This window comes from Berghia stephanieae, chromosome 8 (genome assembly GCF_034508935.2).
Source record: "Berghia stephanieae isolate SIO BIC M18660-M18661 chromosome 8, UCSD_Bste_1.3, whole genome shotgun sequence".
NCBI lineage: Eukaryota > Metazoa > Mollusca > Gastropoda > Nudibranchia > Aeolidiidae > Berghia > Berghia stephanieae.
In genome coordinates this window covers 37,750,146-37,776,517 of record NC_088367.1, presented here as the reverse complement: position 1 = coordinate 37,776,517, position 26,372 = coordinate 37,750,146, and the positions used below count along the sequence as shown (strand labels likewise).

General features: G+C 35.7%; 2 protein-coding genes across 2 annotated transcripts in view; both read left to right on the top strand.

The window, feature by feature from the left end:
• LOC144978617 (uncharacterized) overlaps positions 1-23,814 on the top strand; it is a 185,925-nt gene extending 162,111 nt beyond the window's left edge. The window contains exons 6-10 of the mRNA XM_078924911.1: positions 10,204-10,285; positions 16,311-16,412; positions 18,226-18,322; positions 19,471-19,670; positions 21,004-23,814. Of these exons, the coding sequence (XP_078781037.1) occupies positions 10,204-10,285; positions 16,311-16,412; positions 18,226-18,322; positions 19,471-19,670; positions 21,004-21,458 (936 nt within the window). The 3' untranslated portion in view covers positions 21,459-23,814. The remainder of the gene's footprint in view (positions 1-10,203; positions 10,286-16,310; positions 16,413-18,225; positions 18,323-19,470; positions 19,671-21,003) is intronic.
• On the top strand, positions 1,233-7,275 carry LOC144978614 (uncharacterized). Its single transcript, XM_078924906.1, has 2 exons — positions 1,233-1,438; positions 3,382-7,275. The coding sequence occupies exons 1-2, from the start codon at positions 1,282-1,284 to the stop codon at positions 4,998-5,000; spliced, it is 1,776 nt and encodes a 591-aa protein (XP_078781032.1). The 5' UTR covers positions 1,233-1,281; the 3' UTR covers positions 5,001-7,275.
• Positions 23,815-26,372: the final 2,558 nt, after the last annotated feature.

Here is a 26,372-nt window from a genome sequence, read left to right as displayed (position 1 = left end):
CATTTTCGATGATCCCAAGGTATTGCGATTATCCTAAGTGGACTGTACCTGAATCTTGAACGAAAAACTATCATATGGATATGATTATAGACAGATTGGTTTCTGGAATTATATTTCCGTCCTCCCTTGCCAACTCTGACGTTCTTGAAATTTAAAAGAAAATAGCCAGAAGGTTTCGGACTTAATTTTCTTTTTTTTTCCAAAGGACAATAGTCATAAGGTAAATAATTTAAAAAATCCTTTTACAGCACAAGATGGCATGATTTTTTGTTTAAGAGTTTAGAGAAAAACTTGCACATGATAGTCTTCAGCTTTTTTTTTGTTGTTTTTATTTTCTATATAGACTCCAACTCAGAGCCTGAAAGTGATGCAGAACAAAGTTCCATATCACATGATTCATTTGTGGTAAGTATGTACATTAAAATAAAATCATAACATTTGTATAGCGTTTATCCACAGTTGGCACCATGCTCAAAATGCTTCACATCAACATATTTTGTGGTGGACAAAACACATTTGCCACAAAAGATGAGACCTGCAGTCTGTTAGGCGCAATACAATATTTCAGGACAAGGACAACACTGTTTTACACCAGTGAGATCTCCTAGTTTTTTGTTGTTAAAAATTTTTCTTTGCAGTGGACTTCGCCAACAATAACACTATTGTAAACCTTCCTCGTTATATTTTGAAGTGATATTCATTGATGAGCCATTCACATTTGAAGTCGTTTGTTTTTTATTTGACAAAATGTGAAAATGATGCGTTTCCAGGAAAAATTAAAATAGCTTCTGTTGGGATTATACTTTTGATCTCGCATTTTGTCCAAATTCTCTTGCATCGTAATGTTTATCAACTTTTTTTGTTAACTATATTGCAGTTGCAAGGTTAGGAAGTTCATATTGTTGCAATGACAACCGTTTATATGTCCAGAATCGTAGTGATATAAAAAATTGTTTTGTAGTTGTTGGTCCTGGTGTAGGATTTAAAGAGTTGGTTAAAAACGGTTTACTGAAACCCTGGTTGGTGTATCTATATTTATCCAAGCACAGTTGAACATATTAAATACTTAGACAATATGTCTGCCTTTCTCAACTCTTTTTTATTATACTTGCATTATTAACCAGCTAATTGTTTAGTTGGATTATTAAACAATGGCTCTTCATGTTTATTGTCAACATGAATAAATTGATTGATCTGTCATCTTTTCCACAAAATATACAGGGTCCCGATTTTGTTGCTGACTCCGAGTCTGATTCCTCTACGTACTCTGTGAGGTACCCAATGCTGAGTACATCATTGTCTTTGGAACCTAGTGCTCATTCCCCAACTCAGTCAGAGCCTCATCCACAACTATCACAGACTGAACCTCGTTGCCAGTCTGGGACCCAGGTTCAACCCGAATGCTATACACTTGCAAACCAACGTGTTACGTGCAATGGTGAGTCATTTTTTGTCATTCTTCTCCTTTGATATTTGTGGGATCAATTTTAATTTACCCATTCCTTTTAAAAGAAAACTTCCACCCCCTCCATGGTGCTGCACATTGTGTTATTGCATTTTTTTCTGTTTTGGCAGTGCTGCGTCGCAAAATACTCTACCATTTACATAACAAGCACAAATCCAAATTTGATAGGGTGGACATCTTAGAATCTGAAACCCCAATGTGTGAGTGATATCAGTGAAACCAGCCATAAAAATGTTCATGTTTATTTTATTGGGGGTTTTTTTGTCTGTAATAGACTTAAATTGCTTGTATTGTAAGTGTTAAAATGGTTTTTTTTGTTACAACCCATCTATATATTAAAACTGTTTCTTTGTATTTCTATGATGCTTAAGGCTTTTTTTCACAGACCAGCTGGAAACTTAACGAGAATCAGAGTAGATAACATTTTTATTAATCTTGCAACCTAAACAGTATATGATGATTGGGAGCATTTAAAGAAAAGCACATTTTCTTTTTAATTTGTCGGTACTAAAATTATACTTTGATAATGTCTGCTGTGCTACAAACCCTTTTGACTTCCAGGTTCAATATTTTTCTTTATTCTAAAATTCTTGGGTTTCCTTTCAATGACAACTGAGATCATTAAAATTCAGCTCACAACATGATGTGTGTAGATTTGATGAAAACATATGTTCGAGTTGAGAAGCAGTGTTCACGAACTTGCTGATCGTTTTTACTAGCATTTATTTTCCTAACTTACCTGTGTCAATTAACAAAGGCAAGACTCAAATATTTTCTATCTGAACAGTGTGTTTGTTATTGAAATATTTCCGGCATATACATGTCATATTTCATTCCCACAAAATATAAATCAGGATTAAGTTGTCTGGGCATCAGCATCGTTCAGGCAGTTGGGGGGAAGTCTTTAAGGAATTAATGAAGCCGATGCTCAACCGGTCTGGAGGACGTTTGATTGATGTTGGCTGTTTGTTCTGCCAGCCGGTGATGTTTTCTCACTCCCTCAATGACAAAGAAAGTCATTGTTATGACTATGAACTATAGTCTATTATTACTTTTGTTACTATATTAATTGTTACTTATTGCCGCTACTGTTATTATTATTATTATTATTATTATTATTATTATTATTATTATTATTATTATTATTATTATATTATTATTATTATTATTATTATTATTATTATTATTATTATTATTATTATGATATTGCCTTCATTGCATTCTATTACTATTATTGATATAATTAATTTCTGATTGTTGTAAATAATTTATGTGAATTGAATTTTGTCGATTGGCCAAGGGCCTACAATAAACTTAAATGAAATGTTAGTCTTTGGATAGTACTTGGGTCTATTCTTGATTGCTTTTCCGCCTGGGTCGAGTGAAGCATTTGGAGTAAATTTTGTTGCTCAACGTAAAAAACATGACGCTTACCATTCGCTGATACTGATACCTCCAAGGGGTGGTTGGGGAAAAACCTAAAATTCTTTTGACATTCTGTCTGATTATTCGCTGAAACAACAAAGGACAATCTATGTATTCAGATGAGACTTCAATGTGTTACTATTCCGATTTATGTTCATATTTTGATTATAATGAAGAGGGAACCCTGAACCCAGTGAAGTGGGTGGATTGATCTATTTATTTCTATTTCAAAACAAAAATATGGCGTCTTTTCACTGGATTTGTTATGTGGCAGAGGTCTCCACAAATCTAACATACCTCTTCCAAAGGAATAGATGGTAGAAAAGTATATAACAAGAAGGAATTATGACAGTTACTTGTCCAGGCCTTAAATATTTGGAATGCTATTCCTCTCTATCGCTGTCATGTAGCTGATGTGCATACGATCTGTCTATTGATTTATTTTCATAGTTCATAGCATGATGTGCTTTATTTTCTTCTTTTTTTTCCAGAGAAATACAAAAAGCCAAGGAGACCCTGTCCATACTGTGGACAGTTGCAAACAAAACTCTCAAGGCATTTGATGAGGAAACACAAAGATGAGACAGAAGTTACAGAGGCCATGAAACAGCCTGTAAAGGAAAGGGATAGAACAATGGAGTATCTCAAGAAAAAGGGCATTTTTTATTCAAACACTAGAAACAATTCAATAGTTATGCGTGAGAGAGCACAAGGGTCACATGAAGTTGTTATGTGTGCTGGCTGTAAGGGGTTTTACTCTGGACGAAGGGTTTATGAACACAAAAAGAAATGTAGTACTGAGCATGCTCTGTGTACTGGGGTTGTAAAATTTTATCCCGTGGCTCCCAATGCAAGTAAAGAAATAAAGGAGAATATTCTTTACAAATTTCGGAATGATGAAGTGGGAAATTTGTGTCGATCAGACAAAGCTATAGTATTGTTAGGAACAAAATTGTGGAGTAAAAGTTCAAAGAAGGAGAGAAAAGTTATAATGAGTGATTTACGCATCTTAGGAAATTTGATTTTAAAAACTAGGAAGAGAACAAATCAACCTTCTTTCTCTGGAGAGGACGTGGTGAAGCGTTGTAACTTTAATGAAATATCGCAAACCATTTCTGAAATGACTTTGAAAGAGGATGGGACATTGAAAGCAGGCTTGAAGCTTTCAATTGGATTTATATTGAAAAAGTTAATTAATTTCTTAAAAGGGGAATATATAATGCAAAACAAAATGGAAGAATCCGCAGAGATAGATTTGTTCAAAGCTGTCCTGGATTATAATTGGGATAGTATTTTTTTTACAGCCAGAGTTCAATGTGAAGCAAAGAGAACAAATTTGAGAAAACCCAAAGAGATGCCATTAGAGAATGATATAAAGAAGCTACGGCAATTTATTACTGAAGAGATGGTCCGTATTTGTGAGGATGATTATCAATTATTTGATTCACATATGTTTGTTAGGCTTCGCAATGTCATCGTAGCTAGGCTTACAATGTTTAATGCGAGGAGAGGCGGAGAACCCGCAAGGATGTTGTTAAATGACTGGAATGATGCAGATTCAGGTTTATGGGTTGATCCCCAGCTTGTACAACATGTCACTGATCCTCTGGAAAAAGCGTTACTTGAGAAGTATAAGCTGGCCTATCAGTCTGGAAAGGGAAGCAAGATGTTGGTCCCTGTGTTGATACCCAATGACACAATTCAGCCTTTAAGGAAACTTGCACAGGAGCGTAAAGCTGTTGATATTTCAGACAACCCATTTCTTTTTCCAAATACAGGAATATCCAAAGATCATGCAAGTGGTTACATTGCCATCAAATATGTCACTTCCTTAGTAAAGGATTTAGAGAAACCCCAGTTGTTAATAGCTGATAAATTCAGGCACCGAGCTTCGACATTATTTGCCTTACTTGATGTCCCACAACACGAGAGAGATGTCTTCTATCGACATATGGGACACAGTGAATCAATCAATCAAAACATTTATCAGTGTCCACTTGCAATACGAGAAATAACAGAAGTTGGTCATTTTTTGGGTCAAATTGATAACTCAGCATCGGTCACTGGGGAAGGAAATTGTAACATTGAAACAAATGACTCTAGTGAATAGAGACTCAAATGCAAATTTTGGAACATCCATAGTAACAGCTGCAAATCAAGAAGAAATATTTGATGGTGAAGCAGGAGTGCCAAATCAGCTTACGTGTTCTTCAAAACAAACTGAACCCAAGAGGAATTCAAGCAAAAATCGGAGATACATGTCATGGTCAGATGAGGATACAGAGTCAAGTCATATTTTAAAAACTTTGTCGAAGATGTTTCAGCACATGGTTCAAGGGGATCATTACCTAGAAAGTCTGAAATTATTCTGTTCTTAAAACACCACAGGGTATTTTCACAAAAAGGAATCCCTGAAGGTACACTAATTAGTTTGGTGAAGACAAAGATTTTTAATGAAAGAAATAAATATAGAAGGGAAAGAGCGTTTAATCGGTGTAATGACAATCATGAATTTGATTTGTATTACATTCATTGTATTGTATAGTGTTATTGACATATTTTGGGGGTTTACAAAAACGTTTTATCTTTATATAGTACAATCTGTTCATCATTGCAATATCCTTTTTTATATTATATGAACATTCATTTGCTCAGCTTGAGAGACAAATGCTTTGTAGAACCATAGCTGCCAACCGTTCTGTTAAAAACGGATTTGTTCCGTATTTGACTTCCTGAGTCCGTAAGTGCTTATTTTTAGTTCAAAATCCGTATTTTGTAATTTTTGACTAATTTGTGGTAAAAAAGCCATGTGAGCCTAATGAATTATTATTATTGATCCATTATTATTACTATTACTACTACTACTATTGTTGTTATTATTATTATCATTATTATTGGTGTCCAGTGAGAGCATAATCTCCATTTGTGTAGCTCTTTAATTTGAATTATGCCTCTATCATAAATGATTTTCAACAATTAAAAAAGTTCCATTCGTTTATATGACGCCTGTATTTTACTCAAACCTTTCATAATGTATTGGAGATTTGCATAGGATATGGATGTTAGCCTCGATATACTTTGAATATTCTAAGACAGTACTGATACTTTCACTATTTGTTACAAATATTATTTTAATTAAGAATAAAATTAAATCCACCTTTTTGATTGGAAGGTATTCAATAAGAAAATCAATTGCTTATATTGATTAAAGATGACAATGATTATTTCCCTTTATTAATTTATGAAATATATAAATTTAATCCCTTTAAAAACATCTTCATCTGATTTTAATTTATTTTTTTTTTCAAGCAAGCTTTTGTAACGGTTTAGGTTCAAGAAAAATAAGTATACTCTATTTTTAGGTGTGTTTATCTTGTCAAAGTAAAGAAGTAGGAATTCTCTAATATTTAGAGGTGCATTTTACTATAACTACTATTATAGTATACTACTTAAAGACCATTATGTTGCATGAAAGAAAACATATTTGCAATCGTCTACTTTTTATCTGAACTCACCTAATTTTTACCCCAAAACGCCCTCTCAAGTGATGTACCAGGTTGGTAGTTATGCATTTCTAACCATCTTAAGTTATTTCATTTATTTTACAATTGTGCTTCTTGTGTATTGGTCCTTATCAAAGTTGAGGCAGTTGAATTCTTTCTTTATATTGTCCGTTCTGAATTTTGATCTCATTGTGGAAAGCTCCCATAGCGGGCAGGGAGGTACACACTGTGTCTTCTATCCCCTTATATCTGTTTTCCAACATGCTTTCAGTCTTTGTCTTGGAATGAGATTACTTGTTTTTTTCCTGGCCCTCGCCGGAGTCCTAGCTGGGAGGGAAGCAGTCAAATGCATATTTATTGTTTTGGGAGATGATATTTTTTTCCTTGTAAATCATCTCTCTGTTATGTATTATTACTATATTTGTTATTTTTTAATGTATAATGTAAGCATTTGAGTGTGTTCCTCTTTGTTGGATTTTGTTCTTGTGTCCGGATAAGACTTATAGGTGATCTCAAACTAAGTACATTGGTGATACGCTCTTGGAATCTACATCTGATCCCTATTTGTTCCCAGTTCCCCTATGTCTTACTTTCTCTTGGATGCTTCAACTGTAATTCTAGAACTTTTTACTATCCAATTTTCTTCCTTTTTACTGGCGCTGATATAACCTAAATGTGTTGCAAGCGCCGTAAAACCCTTAAAAACAAAACAACAATCATTGTGGAAAGTGTCATTTTAACGATTCAAATGTGCTGGTACTAAACCCGATAATTGAGCAACATTTGGACTAGCCTCTGTCATCTCAAACTTGTTAGTGTTAGTAATAGTAATTAAAAAGGCTGACTTTTATATGTTGCGATTCGATGAGGGGGGGGGGGGGGGGGGGGCGGGGCTTCGGCACACATCGCCCCTCATCCCGGGCCAAATGAGCGTTCCTTATTTTATTTTTGAAAAGTTGGCAGCTATGTAGAACTATCTGAAAGAATCAGATATGGCAGAATAAAAAGTCTTTCTACTAACCCTAACTTAATTGGCCAATGTAGCTTTATGTTCAGCATTTTCTAGATACCTAATGTAAAATTTCACTATTCTTTTTATGATAATTTTAAGAGTTGCAATCTTTAGAGGTGACTGTCAAGAAATGACACCTCTGTGCATTTAATTTCATTCTTTCTTTATCCCCTCATCCTTAATCAGAATAATAATAATTAATAATGAAAAAAAATGCAGCAACGACAGCTTAGAACGGCATAAAGTGCTTAAGAATTATTTTTTTTGCATTAAACTTTATTCAAACGATTTTCAACACTTTTGCTTCACAGTTTATGCTTTTTAACAAATGCAATTAAGCAACTTACCAGCAACAACATATTGGTTTGTTATCATTTGAGGGTTTTATCAGTAAAACTGTTTCTATCCTTTTATGTTGCACTGTACACATAACAAACTTCATGCTTTTATTTGGTGACCAAAGACTTATGTGATACAGTGGATGAATGTTTGTGATGGCTTTTGGAACTGAAATAAACCTGCAATATGATTTGTAGACTTCTATCGTTATGTATCATTTTTCGGTCAAATGTAAATGTAATTTTACACGAGATTGATGTATCATAAAACCCACAATGAGCTCAACGTGCAGCTGGTAGTACATTTATATGGACACGAACAACGTTGTTACAATTCAGTAACGTACTCCAATTAACACAAGTGAGACTGTAAATGAGACTTTTACAATGACTCTGCATCGCCACAAATATGGATTCGAACCCTGGCAACTCGGGCGTCAGACGAACTGTCTACCACGAAACCAAAGCAAGCATTGTGCAAGTTAAAGTGAATGAGATGTTGATTGAAGCCGTTCATTGTGTCCATCAGATCTGCTGTCCTATCCATCCAACTCCATTCACTGGGTGGGGTTCCCGACTTCCCATAATGGGCAGGGACGTACTCGTTGCGTCTTCTATCCCCTATGTCTGTTTTCCAACTTGTTTTCTGTCTTTGTCTCGGGATGGGATTACTTGGTTTTGTCCAGGACCTGGCTGGGAGGGAAACAGTCAAATGTATAATTCGAGTTTTGGGAGATTATATTTTTCCCTTGTAAATCATCTGTCTGTTATGCTCTTTATTGTTTTGTTTACATATTATTTATGCTTTGTAAACATTTGAGTGTATCCCTCTTTGTTGGGACCTGTGCTTGTGTCTGAATGAGACGTTTAGGTGATCTCAAACTAAGTACTTTGATAGTGGGCTCTTGGAATCTACTGTTTCCTATTTGAAACAAATCCCCTTTGCCTGGGTGGGGTTCCTACCTCCCATAGTGGGCAGGGAGGTACATACTGTGTCTTCTATCCCCCTATATCTGTTTTCCAACTAGCTGTCTGTCTTTGTCTTGGAATGAGATTACTTGGTTTTGTCCTGGCCCTGGCCGGATACCTTGACTGGGAGGGAAACAGTCAAATGCATAGTTATTGTTTTGGGAGATGATATTTTTTTCCTTGTAAATCATCTCTCTGTTATGCATTGTATTATGTTTTCTTTATAGTATATACGATTTGTGAAACATTTGAGTGTATTCCTCTTAGTGGGGACCTGTGCTTTTGTCTGGATGAGACTTTTAGGTAATCTCAAACTAAGTGCTTTGATAGTGTGCTCTTGGAATCTACATCTGTTTCCTATTTGAACCAATTCCCCTTTTGTCTTCTCTTTTCTTGGCCACTTTAATTGTATTTCTATAACTTTTTACTATCATATTTTCTTCCTTTTTACTGGCGCTGATATGACCTAAATGTGTTGCAAGTGCCGTAAAACCCTTAAAAACAAAAACAAAAATCCCCTTTGCCTTACTTTTTCTTGGGTGCTCTAATTGTAGTTCCAGAACTTTTTACTATCCCATTTTCTTCCTTTTTACTGGCGCTGATATGACCTTAATGTGTTGCAAGCGCCGTAAAACCCTTAAAAACAAAACAAAACAAACCAAGTCCATTCAGTGGTATACAACAACAACAAATAAACTCCTCTGCCTGGTCCCTTCTGTCTCTGATCTTAACCTGGGTCGTCAGGTTTCTAAAGGGGTCGGGGACTGCAAAAACAATGGCGCACGGAGCAACTGGGAATATTTTTTGCCGTGTTTGAGTCCCAGGTTATTTCCCTGAGCGCCCCTTCTGAGGGATGGACCTTCCCAGGAGTTAGTAAATGCGTTGCTCGGCCACTTCACTCTACGCACACTGGGATAAGCTTCGACACTATGGCCATGAAGCTCTTAATCTTAAGGACTTACTTTATTTTAGACAATTTGGTGGTAGCTCACTTGAAAATGCACTCTTAGGTATACACATATATAAACATATACTGGGCTCCCTAAAAGGGTTTTTTAATGTGGTCTCCCTAAAAACATGTTTTTACCAAATGTCTCCTTAAAGCTACAGAAACACTTAGTAAAACATTAGGGGCACCGAGTAATTTTCTATATACCATTGTGATCATCAAGCATCAGAATTGTGTTCATAAATCATTGTAGGGCATCAAACTATACTCATTTGAACAAAGATTGAACAGTTTAATCAATTTGAACAAGACATATGCTTGGTCCTCCTATTGGTGCATTTCACAGTCGTCACCTTAATAGTGGATTGATACTTTATATATATATATATATATATATATATATATATATATATATATATATATAGAGAGAGAGAGAGAGAGAGAGAGAGAGAGAGAGAGAGAGAGAGAGAGAGAGAGAGAGAGAGAGAGAGAGAGAGAGAGAGAGAGAGTTTATTTTAAATATCCATGTTATTTATTTCCAGATCAGCGTGATCAACAACCGAAGCAATGGGAAACCACGAGGCTACGCCTTCATCGAGTACGAACACGAGAGAGACATGCACTGTGAGTAGCATACGATTCACTATCTGATTTGTTTTCTATTGTTCTACGCTTAGAGGGCTTATATTGGACAATAATTGTCTGAGAATCAATTCTCGTTGGTGAGATATGGATGTACCAGTGATATTTTAAACATAGATGGGTGGGATTCACGACGAACGGGCCGTTTATATATCTTGGTGAGGGGCACTCGTTCCCTGTGACAGACAAAGAACTTATATTATTGTTATGATTGGTCTCACGATAGCACATTTCTTCTTTCATTCAATGTGCATTATTTGTTCGAAGAAAAAAAAAAGCAGGAACAAAAAATACGAAACCAAATAATTGATAAGATTATAAATTGAAATCGGAACTTCGTTTCATCTCGTTTCTTAGTTCTAAAATTGGTAATAAATCAGGAGGTAACCAACAACGATAGCAATACCAAAAATATATAAACGAAAAGAATTTTTTAAAACAACAAAACAAAAATAGAACAATTCAGTTAGATACGTAATGTATTCACTGCAAAGAGGCCTGCCCGTCACGAGAGCTCCGCACCATTCACCAAGTTCAGTTACGTTTTCAAATTACTTTGAGATTTTCATCCCCCCCTCTCTCTCTCTCTCTCTCTCTCTCTCTCTCTCTCTCTCTCTCTCTCTCTCTCTCTCTCTCTCTATTTGTATTTAGTGTTCACGACTGATAATTCTGACAGCCCGATATGAATGCATTAGGTGTTACTACAACGTACGACCGCGTTTTTTTTTTTATCACTATGATAATGGTGGTCTGACGATGACACGAATTGTTGATCTATTGCGTCCTTGACATTTTAATCTAGAAGAATTTGATGTATGTGCTTTCTCTATTCCAATTCCAAGCCCTCCCTCTCATTTCGAGGTTTTTATTTGGTTGCACTTTAAAGATGCCGCTAACTTTACACTGATTTTTTTTCACCTCCGTTTTTATTAAGATTTTTAAAAACAAACCATTTTTTCCTTTTTCTTATCTGGGACTGGGGATGCGAAAGTGGGGCAACCTCCCAAAGAAGAATTATTATATTTTGGCATATATGATTTTTATTTATGACATAACGACAAAGAATTGGGTTTTGGAAAAGACCAATGACCGCTTGACTCCCAGTTTTATTATTATTATTATTATATATATTTTTTAAAGATAAGGTTACGGTATTACCGTTTTATTTTAATCAAAATCTTTGAAAAATGGGATTTTTTTTAAAAAGGAGAAATATATTTTTTTGAAATTATATTTTTGATTACTTGTAAATAATAAATATTCCGACTTCGTTTAAAATATGTTTAATAGTTCTATTTTTAGTGATACATTATTTTGATCGTTTATCATTATCATTCCACCAAGTTCTGGATTGACAAGCACCTTTCATGTTGTATGGAGATACCAAGGAGTCAACACCAGATTGTATCTATCTATCTATTTATCTATCTATCTATCTATCTATCGATCTATCTATCTATCTATCTATCTATCTATCTATCTATCTATCTATCTATCTATCTATCTATCTATCTATCTATCTATCTATCTATCTATCTATCTATCTGTCTACCATCTATCTCGCTATCGTATTTGAACCGTCTATCATCTGGACAAATCTAACTTATTCCTAACTTTTGTTTCCGCACGACGAAACATTCAAGTTCTCAATCTCCATCTACGTCTTTCCCCCCACCACAAATATTCCCCCATCTTCCCCAAGAACTAGCAAAGAATGGTGTGAGATTTTTTGTGTGGTATTGGAATTGTATTGGTAAGTGACTTTTCAGCGTAATGTAAGTAATGCTTAAACCGGTATCTGTGTGGAATTGGTAAGAACATTTGAGTCCAAGACTGTCACCAAGGTGAAGATAAGAGACGAGGAGTTGTAAGTGAAATACAAATTTAAATCTGATATTTTTCAAGGAGACGAATCTGTAAGTTGTTGGTAAAAATGAAATGATGTAGTTTGAACTTTAATTTTTTTCCACATTTTACATATTAATTACAACGACCAAAAAATAAAATTTGAAAAAAAAAAAAGAAAAAGAAAAGAAAGAAAAAATCACATTGTCTGGACCAACGGCTGTAAGTACATATCAGTATTGTGGTACAGTATAATTGTAAATTTGGATCCGTCTCTAGTGTTTACAAAGTATTGACATTTTATTGTCTCCCCTTCCTTTCTCCCACAGTCACCTTAATAAGCCTGGTGGGGCCAATGGTTGGCTGATGTGTGAGGCGGAAACTTCCAAACCTTACCAAACATATGACCAAAAAAAGAAAAAAAAAGAATAATATAATACAAAGTTCTACCCAAAAACAATTCCAATCCACCATTTCATCACCACCCAATCTTCTATGTCCTCAAAACTAATGGCTAGGTTTGTATGTCCTCTGGTTTGTATACACGTGTGTACAGTCTGGGATGCGGAAGGGGGGGGGGGGGGGTGGGACTTAAGAAAATTTCACATGGACGGGAGTGCTTTAGATTTGACGTATGCGGGGTAGAGGTACCTTTGGATCACTTAACACATAAATTTAAAGTTGGTATCAAGAGAGTGGAATTTACATATTTTATATTTTCACTTTTTTAAACAACTCTTATTTGGATTTTTTTTTTTTAAATAAGAAATTATAACAATAATGATAAAATATAAAACAAATGGTAAATAGAATGATAATGATATTAAGGGTTGGGGGGGGGGGGGGCACCAAATTAAGGATTCGTTTTTGTTTGTGATTAAAAATACTTTAAAATATATAGAGAGAGAAGGAAAAAAAAGTAAAAGAAAAGAGAATGAGGAAAACTCATTCCTTAAACGATGCATTAGATGGGGATGGGGTTTAAATGTATTTTTCTTTTTTTTTTTTTTTTCAAATCCCGAATAGCCAAACCACACCTCTGTTAGTGACGTTAAATAAAATTCTAAAATATTAAAATAGACAATCACGTTTAAAAAAAAAAAAAAGAATGTCTATCATTTAAAGACATTGAAAGATACTCGAAAAGACAGGTTTGATGTTTTTGTTTTATCATCGAAAGAGGTGTGGTGTGGTTAGGTCGGGCCAAAATGATCGGGTAAGTTATCGGGTAAGTTTGTGGTCGGTGGATCAGCCTCGAATGGCCATTCCAGCCTCCTCTTCTTGCCATCGCCTAACCAGGCTTGGTGGGCACTTCAATCCAGTCGTCAGTACGTTGGTGCCGAAACCCGGGGTAATGACTGTGGTGTTTGGGTAGGTTAGCGTAAGTTGGTTGTCTTCTTCATTGCTCATCTTCTCTGTCCCTCATAAGTGATGATGCTTTTCATGGAAGTGCAAAATAATCTAATTGGAGAAGAAAAACGGAAAACTAAACAATTTACTATCATTACTGTTCATTCATCCTTCAAAAGGATCAACTTGGTTGCTCATACTCGTTGTTTTGTTTGTTTGATTTTTTTTCCCCGCCTTTTTTTTTTTTTACATTTTTTTTTTTTTTTTTTGGTTTGTGTGTTTTGAGAATAATTTTTCGCATAATATATCAATAATTTCAAAAGAAAGAAAAGGATATTACTTTTATAATGTAAATCACCTCTTCCTCTGTTATCCTTTTTGGACTTCGTCCATTTTTATTTACCCCTGATACTCAGTATGAGTGTTCTATTATTGTGTGAGGCTGAGATCGTGGTCAGGGCAACAGATTTAATAATTTTTTCAAAATTTACAAGTTTAAAAAGAGATTTTCGTGGTTTTGTTTTTTTTTTTTAATGGAAGAACACATTTTCTTTATAGGAAAAGAAATGGAATTTGGGTGTTCCTTTTCGGGTTCTTTATTGGTATTGTTGTCAAAAGGCAGAAATCAAATTTCTGTCCTTATCTTCAGTCTGTGTACGATTGTATCTTTGAATGATTGACTGCTTTTGAATAGTTTGTCCTTCGTGTTTCCCTAGTCCATTTGCCATATTTACCTCTTTCTTCTTTATGTTATGGATATTTAGAAAGGTTACAAACAATACATCCTTCCACAGGTACTAGAATGCTCTTAACTTAGACATGTACCCGATTTTTTGAGACTTTCCTCATCACGCACGCATGGCTTTTGGGCTTGCTTGTGTCTCGAAATGATTTTTTTCCGCAGGTGGATTGTGCCACGGAGAGGACGATTATAATTTGTTTTAAAGTTATCATCCACCACCACCACCATCTTCATCATCATCATCATCATCATTAATGTTTTGAGAAAAATACTTTACTTTCCTCAGCTATGAATTCATAAAATGATCAATTATTATGTTACTATTTCTTAATCTGCTTATATACATTTGGTAATAAATGCTCGGATTGCTTACTTCTTTTTTGTTTTCTTTAATTTAAAAAAAAAAATTTTTTTACAAAATATAATGAGCCCGGAGAGGGGAATGCCAATTCACTACAATCACATCCAATGTCTGTTTTTATGCAAGGATTGGTTATGGATATTGATTAGAAAGGGAAAAAATTTAAAGTTGAATAATGCAAAACTGATAAACTTCGTTTTGTAATTTTCTCGCCCAATCCGAACTTTTCTTTAATCCTCATTCACCCAATCCGAGTTCCACTGTTTTTATTTATACATATTTTCAGATTGAAATTTAATGTATTTGTTTTAAAGCATCAGCGGAATGTCGTTTGGACTACATTATGGGATATTCATGGGCGTGGAGATGAATGGAAACGTTCAAACCAAACACACCTGGTTAAAGGTTGTCCTGGCACTCATCATTTTGTCTGCCTGCATTCCTCATCAAACAAATGACAACACGTGTTGGTGTTTGCAAATGACAGCACGTGTGTTGTTGATGCAAGCCCTTGTCTTTGTCTCAGACACCCTCCTGTATGCCAGATTGAAAAAGATGCTGCTGCTGTCGTTCTTATTACAGTAGACACGCTTCGCATTCCAGTTCACCACAGACACCCGTATCTGATTGTTTACTTCAACAAGCCAAAATGTTTTCGTGGGGAGATTTAGAATACAATGTGTTATGATTTGCCCCTCTTTCAGGGGTCGTGATTGTAAACACGCACACGCACACGCACGCGCGCATACACACACACACACACACACACACACACACGCACGCACGCAAACACAAACACACACACACACACACACACACACACACACACACACACTCACACGAATCTTACGATCTATGTAAACTGGATTTTGCATTCAAGCAAACATCAAGTATAGGAGAATGTGCCCTTAGTTTCACCGATCTCGTCGTATCCGTGGTACAATTCGTGAGTGCTATTCTGGATTGCTGAAAATTAAAAATTGTGGGCTTTATGATCATTGCTGCTGTAAAATATTTTTTTAAAAAGTATGTTGGGTCAATATTAATTCTACAATATCCTGGCAAGTGGTTTCGAAGATGGTTCTTTCTGGCAATCTCTCTCGTCGTCTTTGTCAAAACTGTGCATTCTCTTGAAATGAATCCTTCACCAGTCACCGTCCACTGCAAAGTGGTTGTAATTACCACCCCTCGCTTGTCATTCATTCATTCATTCATTCATTTATTCATTCATTCATTCATTCTACATATTTGTAGATGAGATACTAAGAATATGTTCTGCCATATACTGACAACTTGACTTTCTTTGTCTTGTCAGTTTATGACAGTATTGCCGTCTTAAAATCTCATCAATCCTTTTGAATCTTATAATAATTTGATATCTTAACTTTTCAGCTACATTTTTACATGATCTAGTCAATGGCATGTTGTATTGAAACTAATTCATTGTTTTACTTTTTCTCTTTCTCTCTTTATCATCCATTATTATCCACATGGGACAACCCAATACAAACAACAAACAAACAAACAACAAACAAACAAAACACTCAAAACGAAATAAAATCCATCACATCACACTCATTATTGAACACATGCACACTCACACACATGCACAACCATACACACACCCACACTCGTGCCTTGGTGATGGACGATTGAATTGGTTGGCTGGCCTGTTGATTGCTTGATTGGTTGGTTGTGATGCCATCCAGCTGCCTACAAACACGCTGACGGCAAGAAGATTGACGGAAGACGTGTCCTGGTAGACGTGGAGAGAGGACGGACTGTCAAGGGATGGAGGCCCAGAAGACTTGGTATGGACCAACAAAAGATACATGCACTCATCTGCCACTCATACACTTAGTTAATCTCTGTTATTGTATTTTTTATTATTATTTGGGGGGGGGGGGGGGGGGGGGGGGCGTTTTGGTTGTTTTTAATAATGTTGAATTTTGTTTGTTTGGGTTTGTTGTTTTTTTATGTTTATTTTTGTTTGGGGGGGGGGGGGGGGGGTGTTTTTTTGTTTTGTTTTTTATTTGATTCGGTGTTTTGGGCAGAATGGGGCTCCAGTTTCAAATTTTGAAAGTCAAATTTTAGATTAAAATAATTGAAAATGTGGACAATTTGCTCAGAAGTAGCTACTGTTCACTATGCCAATACTACAGAATTTTAATCTCACGGCCCATTTTATATAAGGTGGAAAACGTTTTGGGTTATTCAGATTATTTTCATGAAATTCTGATTGTTTCCCAGAATTTTGTGTACTACCAGTATCAGGTCTGTGTAGAATGAGAATTGAACAGTGTAGTATTTTAGGGAGTAATACAATTGTTTATTTTTGCTATTGCTACAATACTGTCCCAATATATCCCAGTGTATTCGCCTCACAAGCAAAAGGACCCATATCAGTACTGGGTTCAGTGGACGTCTTTTGGACCCCTCTGTCCACCCAGCAGTGATAGTGAATGGGTAGCTTGGTCTGTTCGATTCAGCGAAGGGTATTTTATAATAAACTACCATCATATCTTAAGGATAGCAAGCAATGTTTATAGGGAATGAGATTAGCGGAAGAGTAGCGTCCCGTGATTGGACGTCACCCATAGTCTGTGACGTCACCGGCGGAAAAGTTATTAGAGAGAGAACGTCATGTTGGTTGTGCGCATGCGTCTCTTGTCCTCGCTGTCCCTTGAACGGTTTAGAAACTGGAATAAATCTTGGCTCCATAGGGGAATACTTGAATACATTTTGGCTCCACGGGGGAATAAATCTTGGCTCCATGGTTCTGGTAAATTACTTCTTTTTTCTTATTGAAATAAATAAATGAAATTAAATGAAATAAAACATTAAGGAGATTTGGTTTTCGTTCACACTTTATCTTAAAAAATAGTCTTTACAAGAAAATAAGGGAAGCTACTCATAAATGAGTATTATAGTTGTCTATCCTAGCTTTGTTGATTCCCTTTTGTTGTGGCACATATCACACAGTTGTGATAATGAACTTAAATAATGCAATGGTTTGGTTCATCACCATCTGTGTGTATAATAAAGCATGGTTAGGACACGCTGTCATTTTATTAAATCAAATTTGGTATCAATGGTATCAGATAGTTTAGAATTTGTCTTTAAAGAAGAACAGCAAAGTGTGACATTACAAATCCATTTAATTATTTATCAGTTTGTAAATAATATAATATTTGTTTATTTTTAAATGTATTTATTTTTTTATTAGCCTGTAGTTTATTTGGTTATTACTGCCTGCAATTTAGAATGTCACAAAGACCAATAGAATCTGTCTTGTATTTTCAATTGTCAATTTTAGCCACATATTGACATTTTCAATAACAAGATTACGGGTAAACAAAAGAAACTGTTGATATTTTACTAACCATATTAAATGGAACTACATTTATTCTACACTGTTTATTTAGAATTTCATTGTCAGATTATTATATTTTTTTTATCCCTTTATGTATGGAGGAATAGAGCAAGCCTGAAACACTCCTTGTTATTTATCTTGTTCGTTCTTTCTTTCATTCCTTCTATTCTTTTTTTTTTAATTGAAAGGCTTTTCCATTTATTTCTTATTTGTTTAAAAGCTTCAAGAATTTACTCTATTTTGTTTTTCAGGTGGAGGTTTAGGCGGTACACGAAAAGGAGGTCCTGATGAAAATACTAGGTTCTCTGGAAGAGATGAATTCAGTGCTGCCAATGCTGAACGCAGGGAGTGAGTTTTAAAAAAAAATATATTTACAACTACTTTTATTACAATAATTAATTCATTTCTTAAGATTAGGCAACAGGTGATGGCATATAGCCTCTACAGAGTGTCCACCAAAGTCTGAAAGTTCTGGTTTGTGGTCTCTTTGGAAATCCATGGATTAACTAATTGTTCATAATGTTTGTTTTGTTTGTGTGATTTAAATTATATTTATTATGGGAAATGCTGATCAGATTTGGAAAAAATTACATCTAAAATGTGATCGTATTTTTACAACTTTGGTCTGATCTTTAGTGGTGGACTTTGGTGGACACCTGCTCTAAATTTGATATTTTTCCAACACTTGACAATTTGTTTATCATCAACTGCTTATGGATTCTATGTTTAATGTCTGAAACAATTGATTGAGTTATAATAGAAATGTTTTGTTTCAATATATTGAATGTAAATGTACAGAATTGTAAATCAATGCCACGGTTATGATAGAGGAAGGCAAATTACATTGAAAGCCTAGATTTTATTTTAAACAATAGATTATAATGCTTTTCAGAGAGACATAGCATATAATTGTATGCATAGGCGGCCATTGTCCCGATTTGTCAATCTTAGTAAAATTTAAAGAGAAAACATTGGACTGTTTTTATGTTCTAGGAAATGACCTTGCATGTCACAGGATTATGCATTTTTGACTTGTAAATTAAAACAAAGAACAGAAAAGATTATAATATATAATATAATAATAATAATAGTCCAAATATACTGCTGTTTTGGGTCCTGATGCTATTGTGTGTTAGGGTGTCCCGTTTTAGTGCTTTGAAAATTTGACTGCTAAGTGTATGATTTTGGGATGGGTAGAAGAAGGAAGCTACCCATGTGGTTGTCCATGAAACTTAAGGAAATGTAGATAAAGCAGAATTTGGTCCTTTTAAACCATGTTATCAAAGCAGTTCAAAGATAGAGGATGCGGGTCTTAGGCATTTCAAAACATTTACAAGTGCAACAATTTTGTTTGGGTAGAGGGGGGTTGGGGGGGGGGGGGGGGGGGGGGGGTAGTAGGGATGATACTTACCTGATATCTATTGTTATTATGCAATTATACAAGCTTGGTGACAGAATAAGATTCTAATTTGATTTCTTTCATCTCTCTCCTTCAGATTCAGGGATGAAGAACGAGAAAGAGGTGTTGGGCGTCGTGAAAGATCGCGCAGCAGAGACAGGGAACGAGAACGTAGGAGAAGGAGTCGCAGCAAGGAGGTCCGTAGGAGGTCCAGAAGTAGGGAACGCAAGAGGTCTCGCAGCCGTGAACGTCATAGAGGGCGTGGTGAGAAGATGGCCGAAATGCCTGATGTGGAAGGTATTGATTTTCTATTCTCCTATATCCACTGTCCTCTTCTCACAAAAATTTCTGGCTTTTTCCTAGAATGGGGGTCCCGATAGCTCAATTGGTAGAGCATTCATTTCACACACACACACACACACACACACACACACACACACACACACACACACACACACACACACACACACACACAGGAACAGAGATCAATCCTGGGTGAACTAGAGATTTCTTTCTGGCCCCATTAGCCTCACAGAAGTGATTGGGTAGTTGGGTCTGTTAGATCTGGCTGAAAGTACTTTGCGATAGTCTAGCATCCTTTCCAAAGGATAGCAAACGCTTGCTATTGTTTACTTCACGCTATAGAAACAAGGATAAATTCCGTCTCCATAGGCCTAATGGCTCTGAAGAACTACTTTCTAAAAGAACTTTTTAATCCAAGAATGAGTCCACTTGATTTTTCATGGGCCTTCGTTTGGAGCTGTCTGAAACAGTAAAATTCAGCTGACCTGCCACCTACTCGTATATAGACAATACTGGTATATATGCATATTTATTGGGGTGCCACATTTGGCCAGAATAGGATTTTTATAGCCACAATTTTAGTGGTAGTGGAAAAGTTATTAAATATTATTGTTTTACTAAGAAAAGGATGGCTGGCCAAATTGAACCACACCATGCACGTTGTACATTATTTTAACGTGATAAATTCTTATAAATAAGAGTGGAAATCGTGTGTTTTGGGTTAAACAGATTTATTTTCTTTTGAAATTCAGATTCTTTCAATAAAATAGACAAGATTTTTTGTTTAGTGGTCATGACATGTTTGATTGAGGTGTAGGAAATGATTTCGAGATCCACCCGTTTATTTTAATTACTAGTCTAGTAATTATGATGTTTTTTGGATGGGTTCCTGCGCCTATCTCTAGGCAGATTGATTGTTTTTGAATCCACTTTTGTTTTACTTGAAATAATAAGATTCAATTAGAAACATTACCTTTACATATTCACTTTTCTAAAAATAAAGGTAGGAGTTTCCTGCCCTTTAGGAAATTTCAGCTGAATTGAATTTAGAATTAGATAAATAAAGAATATATAAATAATTATAAAAATAATAATAATGATAATAATGATAGATGAGGACACTTGTTTAGGCTCAATGCTTATATATTACAATATGTGTGAATCAATTACTCATGAAGGAATTAATGTCGAAAGAGAATTAAATATACACAAAATTTACCTTGATCATAATTTTGTCCCTGGATTATTATTTAGATTTATTATTTTATCACCCCATGACTTTAAATTTCAGTTGTCATCTTTTTTTTTTCTTAATTATTTTTTTCAGTACCAGATGCGCCAGAAGAGGAGGACGTCAAGGAAGTCCGCCGTGAGGACAGGGAGAGGGACAGAGACAGGAAGAGGAGCCGAAGAAGTCGCTCAAGGGAAAGACGCAGGAGTCGCTCTAGGGATAGGAAACGATCTCGCAGGTCTCGCTCCAAGGAACGCAAGTACAAGATCAAGCTGGAGGAAGGAGCTGGTCCTGGTCTGTTGGCAGCCGGTGGTTACATCTCCCAGTCGGCCATGGAGGCCGCTGCCGGTGAGGCCAATGGCAATAATGGCTACGACAATTACGGAGATGTCCGCATCAAGAAAGAGAAGGAGAATGCTTATGTCGGATATGGAGGTGCTGGTGGGGATGGAGCTGCCGCAGATGGGGGCATGATGATGGGAGATGGAGGTTCTGGACCACCACAGGATCAGTCTGGAGAGTTGGAAGAAGGAGAGGATGTGGGCCCTTAGATGTTGACCTGGCCATGAAGCTGTTGTTATGTATAACATTTTTATAAGTTGAATGAAATAATGTGCATTTAGGTTTTCTATCTTAAACTAGGTGTCGTTGTTTTATATCATCCAATCCAATTGATTCACTTTGATAGAGAGAATACTCTCATCTCTTCCACTCTCTCTCTCTCACTCTCTCTCTCTCTTTCCCTCTCTCTCATTCTCTCTCTCTCTCTCTCTCTCTCTCTCTCTCTCTCTCTCTCATTCTCTCTCTCTCTCATTCTCTATCTCTCTCTCTCATTCTCTATCTCTCTCTCTCTCTCTCTCTCTCTCTCTCTCTCTCTCTCTCTCTCTCTCTCTCTCTCTCTCTCTCTCTCTCTCTCTCTCTCTCTCTCTCTCTCTCTCTCTCTCTCTCTCTCTCTCAATTGTGAGTTGTTGCTCACTTACTTTCTTTTTATCAACAGATTTGTAAATATCATGTGTTCATGTAATTATGATGTAATATGCTTGTTTTAGGTCAATAAAGTACTTTGCTCTTTGTCAATTTTAAAACACTGACTAGTTTTCAGTTTGGCTGGTTGTATGGGGTTTTATTGTTGATATACCTTGTTTTTTCCATTCGTAATTGTTATTTTTTGTAATTTTGTCATCATCATCATTATCATCATCATTTTTAATATCAACTTTCATCAAGATAATTCAATTAATTTTAAGTTAAAGAATGAAGAAATAAATTGTTTATGATGTGACCAATTCTGTCCGTTGTTGAACAATTGTCAGTCTTCATGAATTCATGCATTTGTCCTTTTAGTGATGTGTCCCATTTCCATTTCCATGCTGTCTTTGTGTCAGTGAGGGGAAGCTCCTGAAGTAGCTGAAAATTGGAGCTTTTTATGAGAGGAGAATTTAGTTGTTGTTTTTAAAAGCACATGATTGTTGTCATTGAATAGTTAAGTTGATGAATCGATTAACATCACCTTCTCCATAAGCTTTTAGAAGTTTCCTGGTTTTCTTGTACAAACTTGTGTCAGTGTAGGTGATTCATATTGTTGTGTGTTAGAAATTGATGATTCTGAATAAAGGTATATCAGTATTAGAACAGATGGGCGTTTATAATTGGAATATGTAGTGTATGTTATCTGTCCAGTCCAACCCACAACGCACCAGCCCTTTTTCACCTGTGTGTCACTGGTCAATGACAGTCTTCAGCCTTCCATCAAAGAATGCGTTGCCTAATATGGGTGTCATTATTTTTTAAAAAGTAATATTGATTTCATCACTCTCTAGCTTTAAAACTTTCATTATTTTTATTGTCGTTAACATGATATCCAATTCAAAAGAAACATTTTAAACAGTTAACATTTTTTTTTCACCTTTTATTGTTATCACACTTTATGTGCTGTATGATGAGATGACTTTGGCCTCCAGAGAATATATCCACCAAGTTGTTTAAAAATAGCATGCCTATTTGAAGACTTCTGAAACCTAGTTTTTGTTCTGGTTTTGTTTTTTGGAGGGAGGGGGTTGGAAGGGGGGGGGAGGAGTTCTGTAGTTTGTAATTTCATTAAAAAATTGAATATTTATACTCTGTAAAATCCAAAACTATGATCTTGCGAAAACTCTAGATTGCTGTTGATCTCCTTTTTGATGTATGAACTTGTATAATTATGCAATTGTTGTTATGACATATTCCACGTTTCCATAACAAACCAATAATAGCGAGAAACTTTGCTAGAGCTAAAGCAGAATGTCTTAATATAAGAAACTCCCCTCAAACAAATAAATGTCTAACACTGTCGGGGCCTGGACTAAACCTTGGTCATGACTCAAACTCAGAGGTGCTAGGGACTCAAACCCGGGGTCAGATTTTTCTGGCATTGTCATCAAGTTCTTATCCACAGTCTGTCAAAGTCGAAATAAAATTAAATAGTTCATCTAAACTTATATAAAAAGTAACTCTTTAAATTTCAATTTTCAGTCTTTTTTTTTTTCTTCCCTCCAGGAGATAAGGGAGATAATCCTCGTTATATAAAAGAATCAATGAAATGACTTATTTATTTTCTATACAATTACCAAAATGTTGATTTTCTATTGTATATTTTGTCACTTTTGTCTTTGATGTATTTTACTTAGGATAGAATCATCGCTCACACTGACATGGGTTGGAGACTCCACATAACATACTCCACAGGTGAGTCGTTGAATGGAATGATGATAAATATAATGTTGGAATCACTGAAAAATGTACACAATTTCTTCATGCCATGTATGTTTTTAATAAGAAATAAATAAATAAAAAATTGGTTGGTTTTATTTATTTATTTTTCTTTTCTCTGCCAGTTTTTATTCAATAAACATACAGCTGTGCAATGGATTTCTGTGTTGCCTTTGTTTTCTAATTACCGTCACAGGTTTACTAAAATATAATTTTTCAATTGTAAGGTCTCTTTTACATATCCCCACAATATCTGATTTCTTTAATTTTCTTTTTCTGGGTGGGGATCCTGACCTCCCATAGTGGGCAGGGGGGGGGGGGGGGGGGGGGGGGGGGGGGGGGGGTCCATACTGTGTCTTTTATCCCCCTATGTCTGTTTTCCAACATGCTTTCTGTCTTTGTCTTGGAATGAGATTACTTGGTTTTGTCCTGGCCCTGGCTGGGAGGGAAACAGTCAAATGCCTAGTTATTGTTTTGAGAGATGTTATTTTTTTCCTTGTAAATCATCTCTCTTAGGTATTATTATATTTATTAATTTTAATGTTTTATGTAAGCATCTGAGTGTATTCCTCGTTGTTGGATTTTGTGCTTGTGTCTGGATGAGACTTATAGGTGATCTCAAACTAAGTACATTGGTGGTATGCTCTTGGAATCTACATCTGATCCCTATTTGTTCCCCGTTACCCTTTGTCTTACTTTCTCGTGGGTGCTTTAATTGTAATTCTAGATCTTTTTACGATCCCTTTTTCTTCCTTTTCACTGGTGCTGATATAACCTAAATGTGTTGCAGCGCCGTAGCACCCTTAAAAACAAAAACAAACAAACATAATTTTCTTTTTGGGTTTCTGCCCACGAAGCTGGAGTTTAACCCGACTTGCCATCTTTTTGGATTTCCAGTTCTCTGAAAGACTGGCCTTACACTTCCTATGTGATTGGAACCATTTTTTTTGACATCCCACTTTTACTCCATATTGACGACCAATATATTATGCACATCTTTACCGGTTTTCCTTTTCCAGGCTGCTCTTCGTCTTGGAATGGGATTACTTGATTGTACTTAGTTTTGTTCTGGCACTGGTCCTTAACTGAGAGGGGAAACAGTAGTCAAATTAACGTAGAGTATTATTTTGGGAGAATGATAGTTTTCCCCTTGTATATCATCTTTCCGCTACATGTTGTAGTATATTGTTGTCAGTTGATATTTTGGGGTCTTATACTCAGATATATGGAAAAGCCAAATGATCACTGTCTGACATTTTGCAGTCTGGGTGGGGTTCCTGAATTCCCATAGTGGGCAGGGAGGTACATACTGTTTCTTCTATTCCCCCTATGTCTGTTTTCCAACATGCTTTCTGTCTTTGTCTTGGAACGAGATTACTTGGTTTTGTCCTGGTCCTGGCTGGGAGGGTAACAGTCGAATGCTAGTTATTGTTTTGGGAGATTATATTTTTTTCCTTGTAAATCATCTCTATGTTAGTATTATTATATTTGTTATTTTGAATGTATATTGTAAGCATTTGAATGTATTCCTCTTTGTTTGCTTTTGTACTTGTGTCTGGATGAGACATAGGTGATATCAAACTAAGTGCATTGATGGTATGCTCTTGTAATCTACATCTGCTATGAGAACAGTTCCCCTTTCTTTTACTTTCTCTTGGGTGCTTTAATTGTACTTCTAGTTAGAACTTTTTACTCTCCCATCTTCTTTTTACTGGCGCTGATATGACCTAAATGTGTTGCAAGGGCCGTAAAACTCTTAAAAACAAAAACATTTTGCAGCTGATGTTTTTATTCAAATTGGACGTGCCTATTCAACAACTGGGTGGGGTTCCTGACCTTCCATAGTAGTGGGCAGGGAGGTAATTACTGTGTCTTCTATCCCATTATAACTGTTTTCCAACATGCTTTCTGTATTTGTCTTATTTGGCTGTCTTTGTGATGAGAATGAGATTATTTGGTTTTGTCCCCTTTATCAACAAAACATCTCATTCATCTGTAGTGTTTCCTTCATCCTGTTTTGTTGATAAAGGGGAAACCCGAAACGTCCGTTTTATCTGTTTTCGTATATTAAAATGAAGCTTACATTCAATTTCACATTGTTATTTATAACAAGTGGTAGAGTACATGGACGGGGTCGCCAGGCCGTATCGATTGGCTCAGTCATAGTCATAGACAGGAAAGATGGTCGCACTGCAGCAGAACCTAAGCGACCCGACCCAGGCCAGCTCAGCACACCGTGTAGCGATTTCGTTTAGGGCTCAGCGTAAGGTACGAGCGAGTCGCTGTGTTAGTGTTAGTGCACTTGCGCTATCTTGGTCGGAATTTGTTTTCTTTTCACAATATTTTTGAGACCGATTTTTTTATATAATAATAAGAGAAAAATAAATGTTTTTTTTTTTAATTTTTCAAATAGTAAATATATTTTTGTAGTTTAAGCTCTGTTTTTGATAAATCACTTTAGTAAAACAAACACAAAAATTTATAAAAGAAAAAGAGAAAAAAATTGAATGAAAGAAGAAAAATAAGTATTAAAATATAAAACATGCCTTACCTTGATAATTGCACAATTTAATATATATCCATTAGAATAAACACAGAATCTTTCCCTCTGAGTTACTGAACGCATATAAAAAGGTATGCATTCAGCTGCGGGCTTGGGACCGCCAATGGCCCATTAAAAGATTCAACAGTATAATGATGCATGAAATAGGACTTGT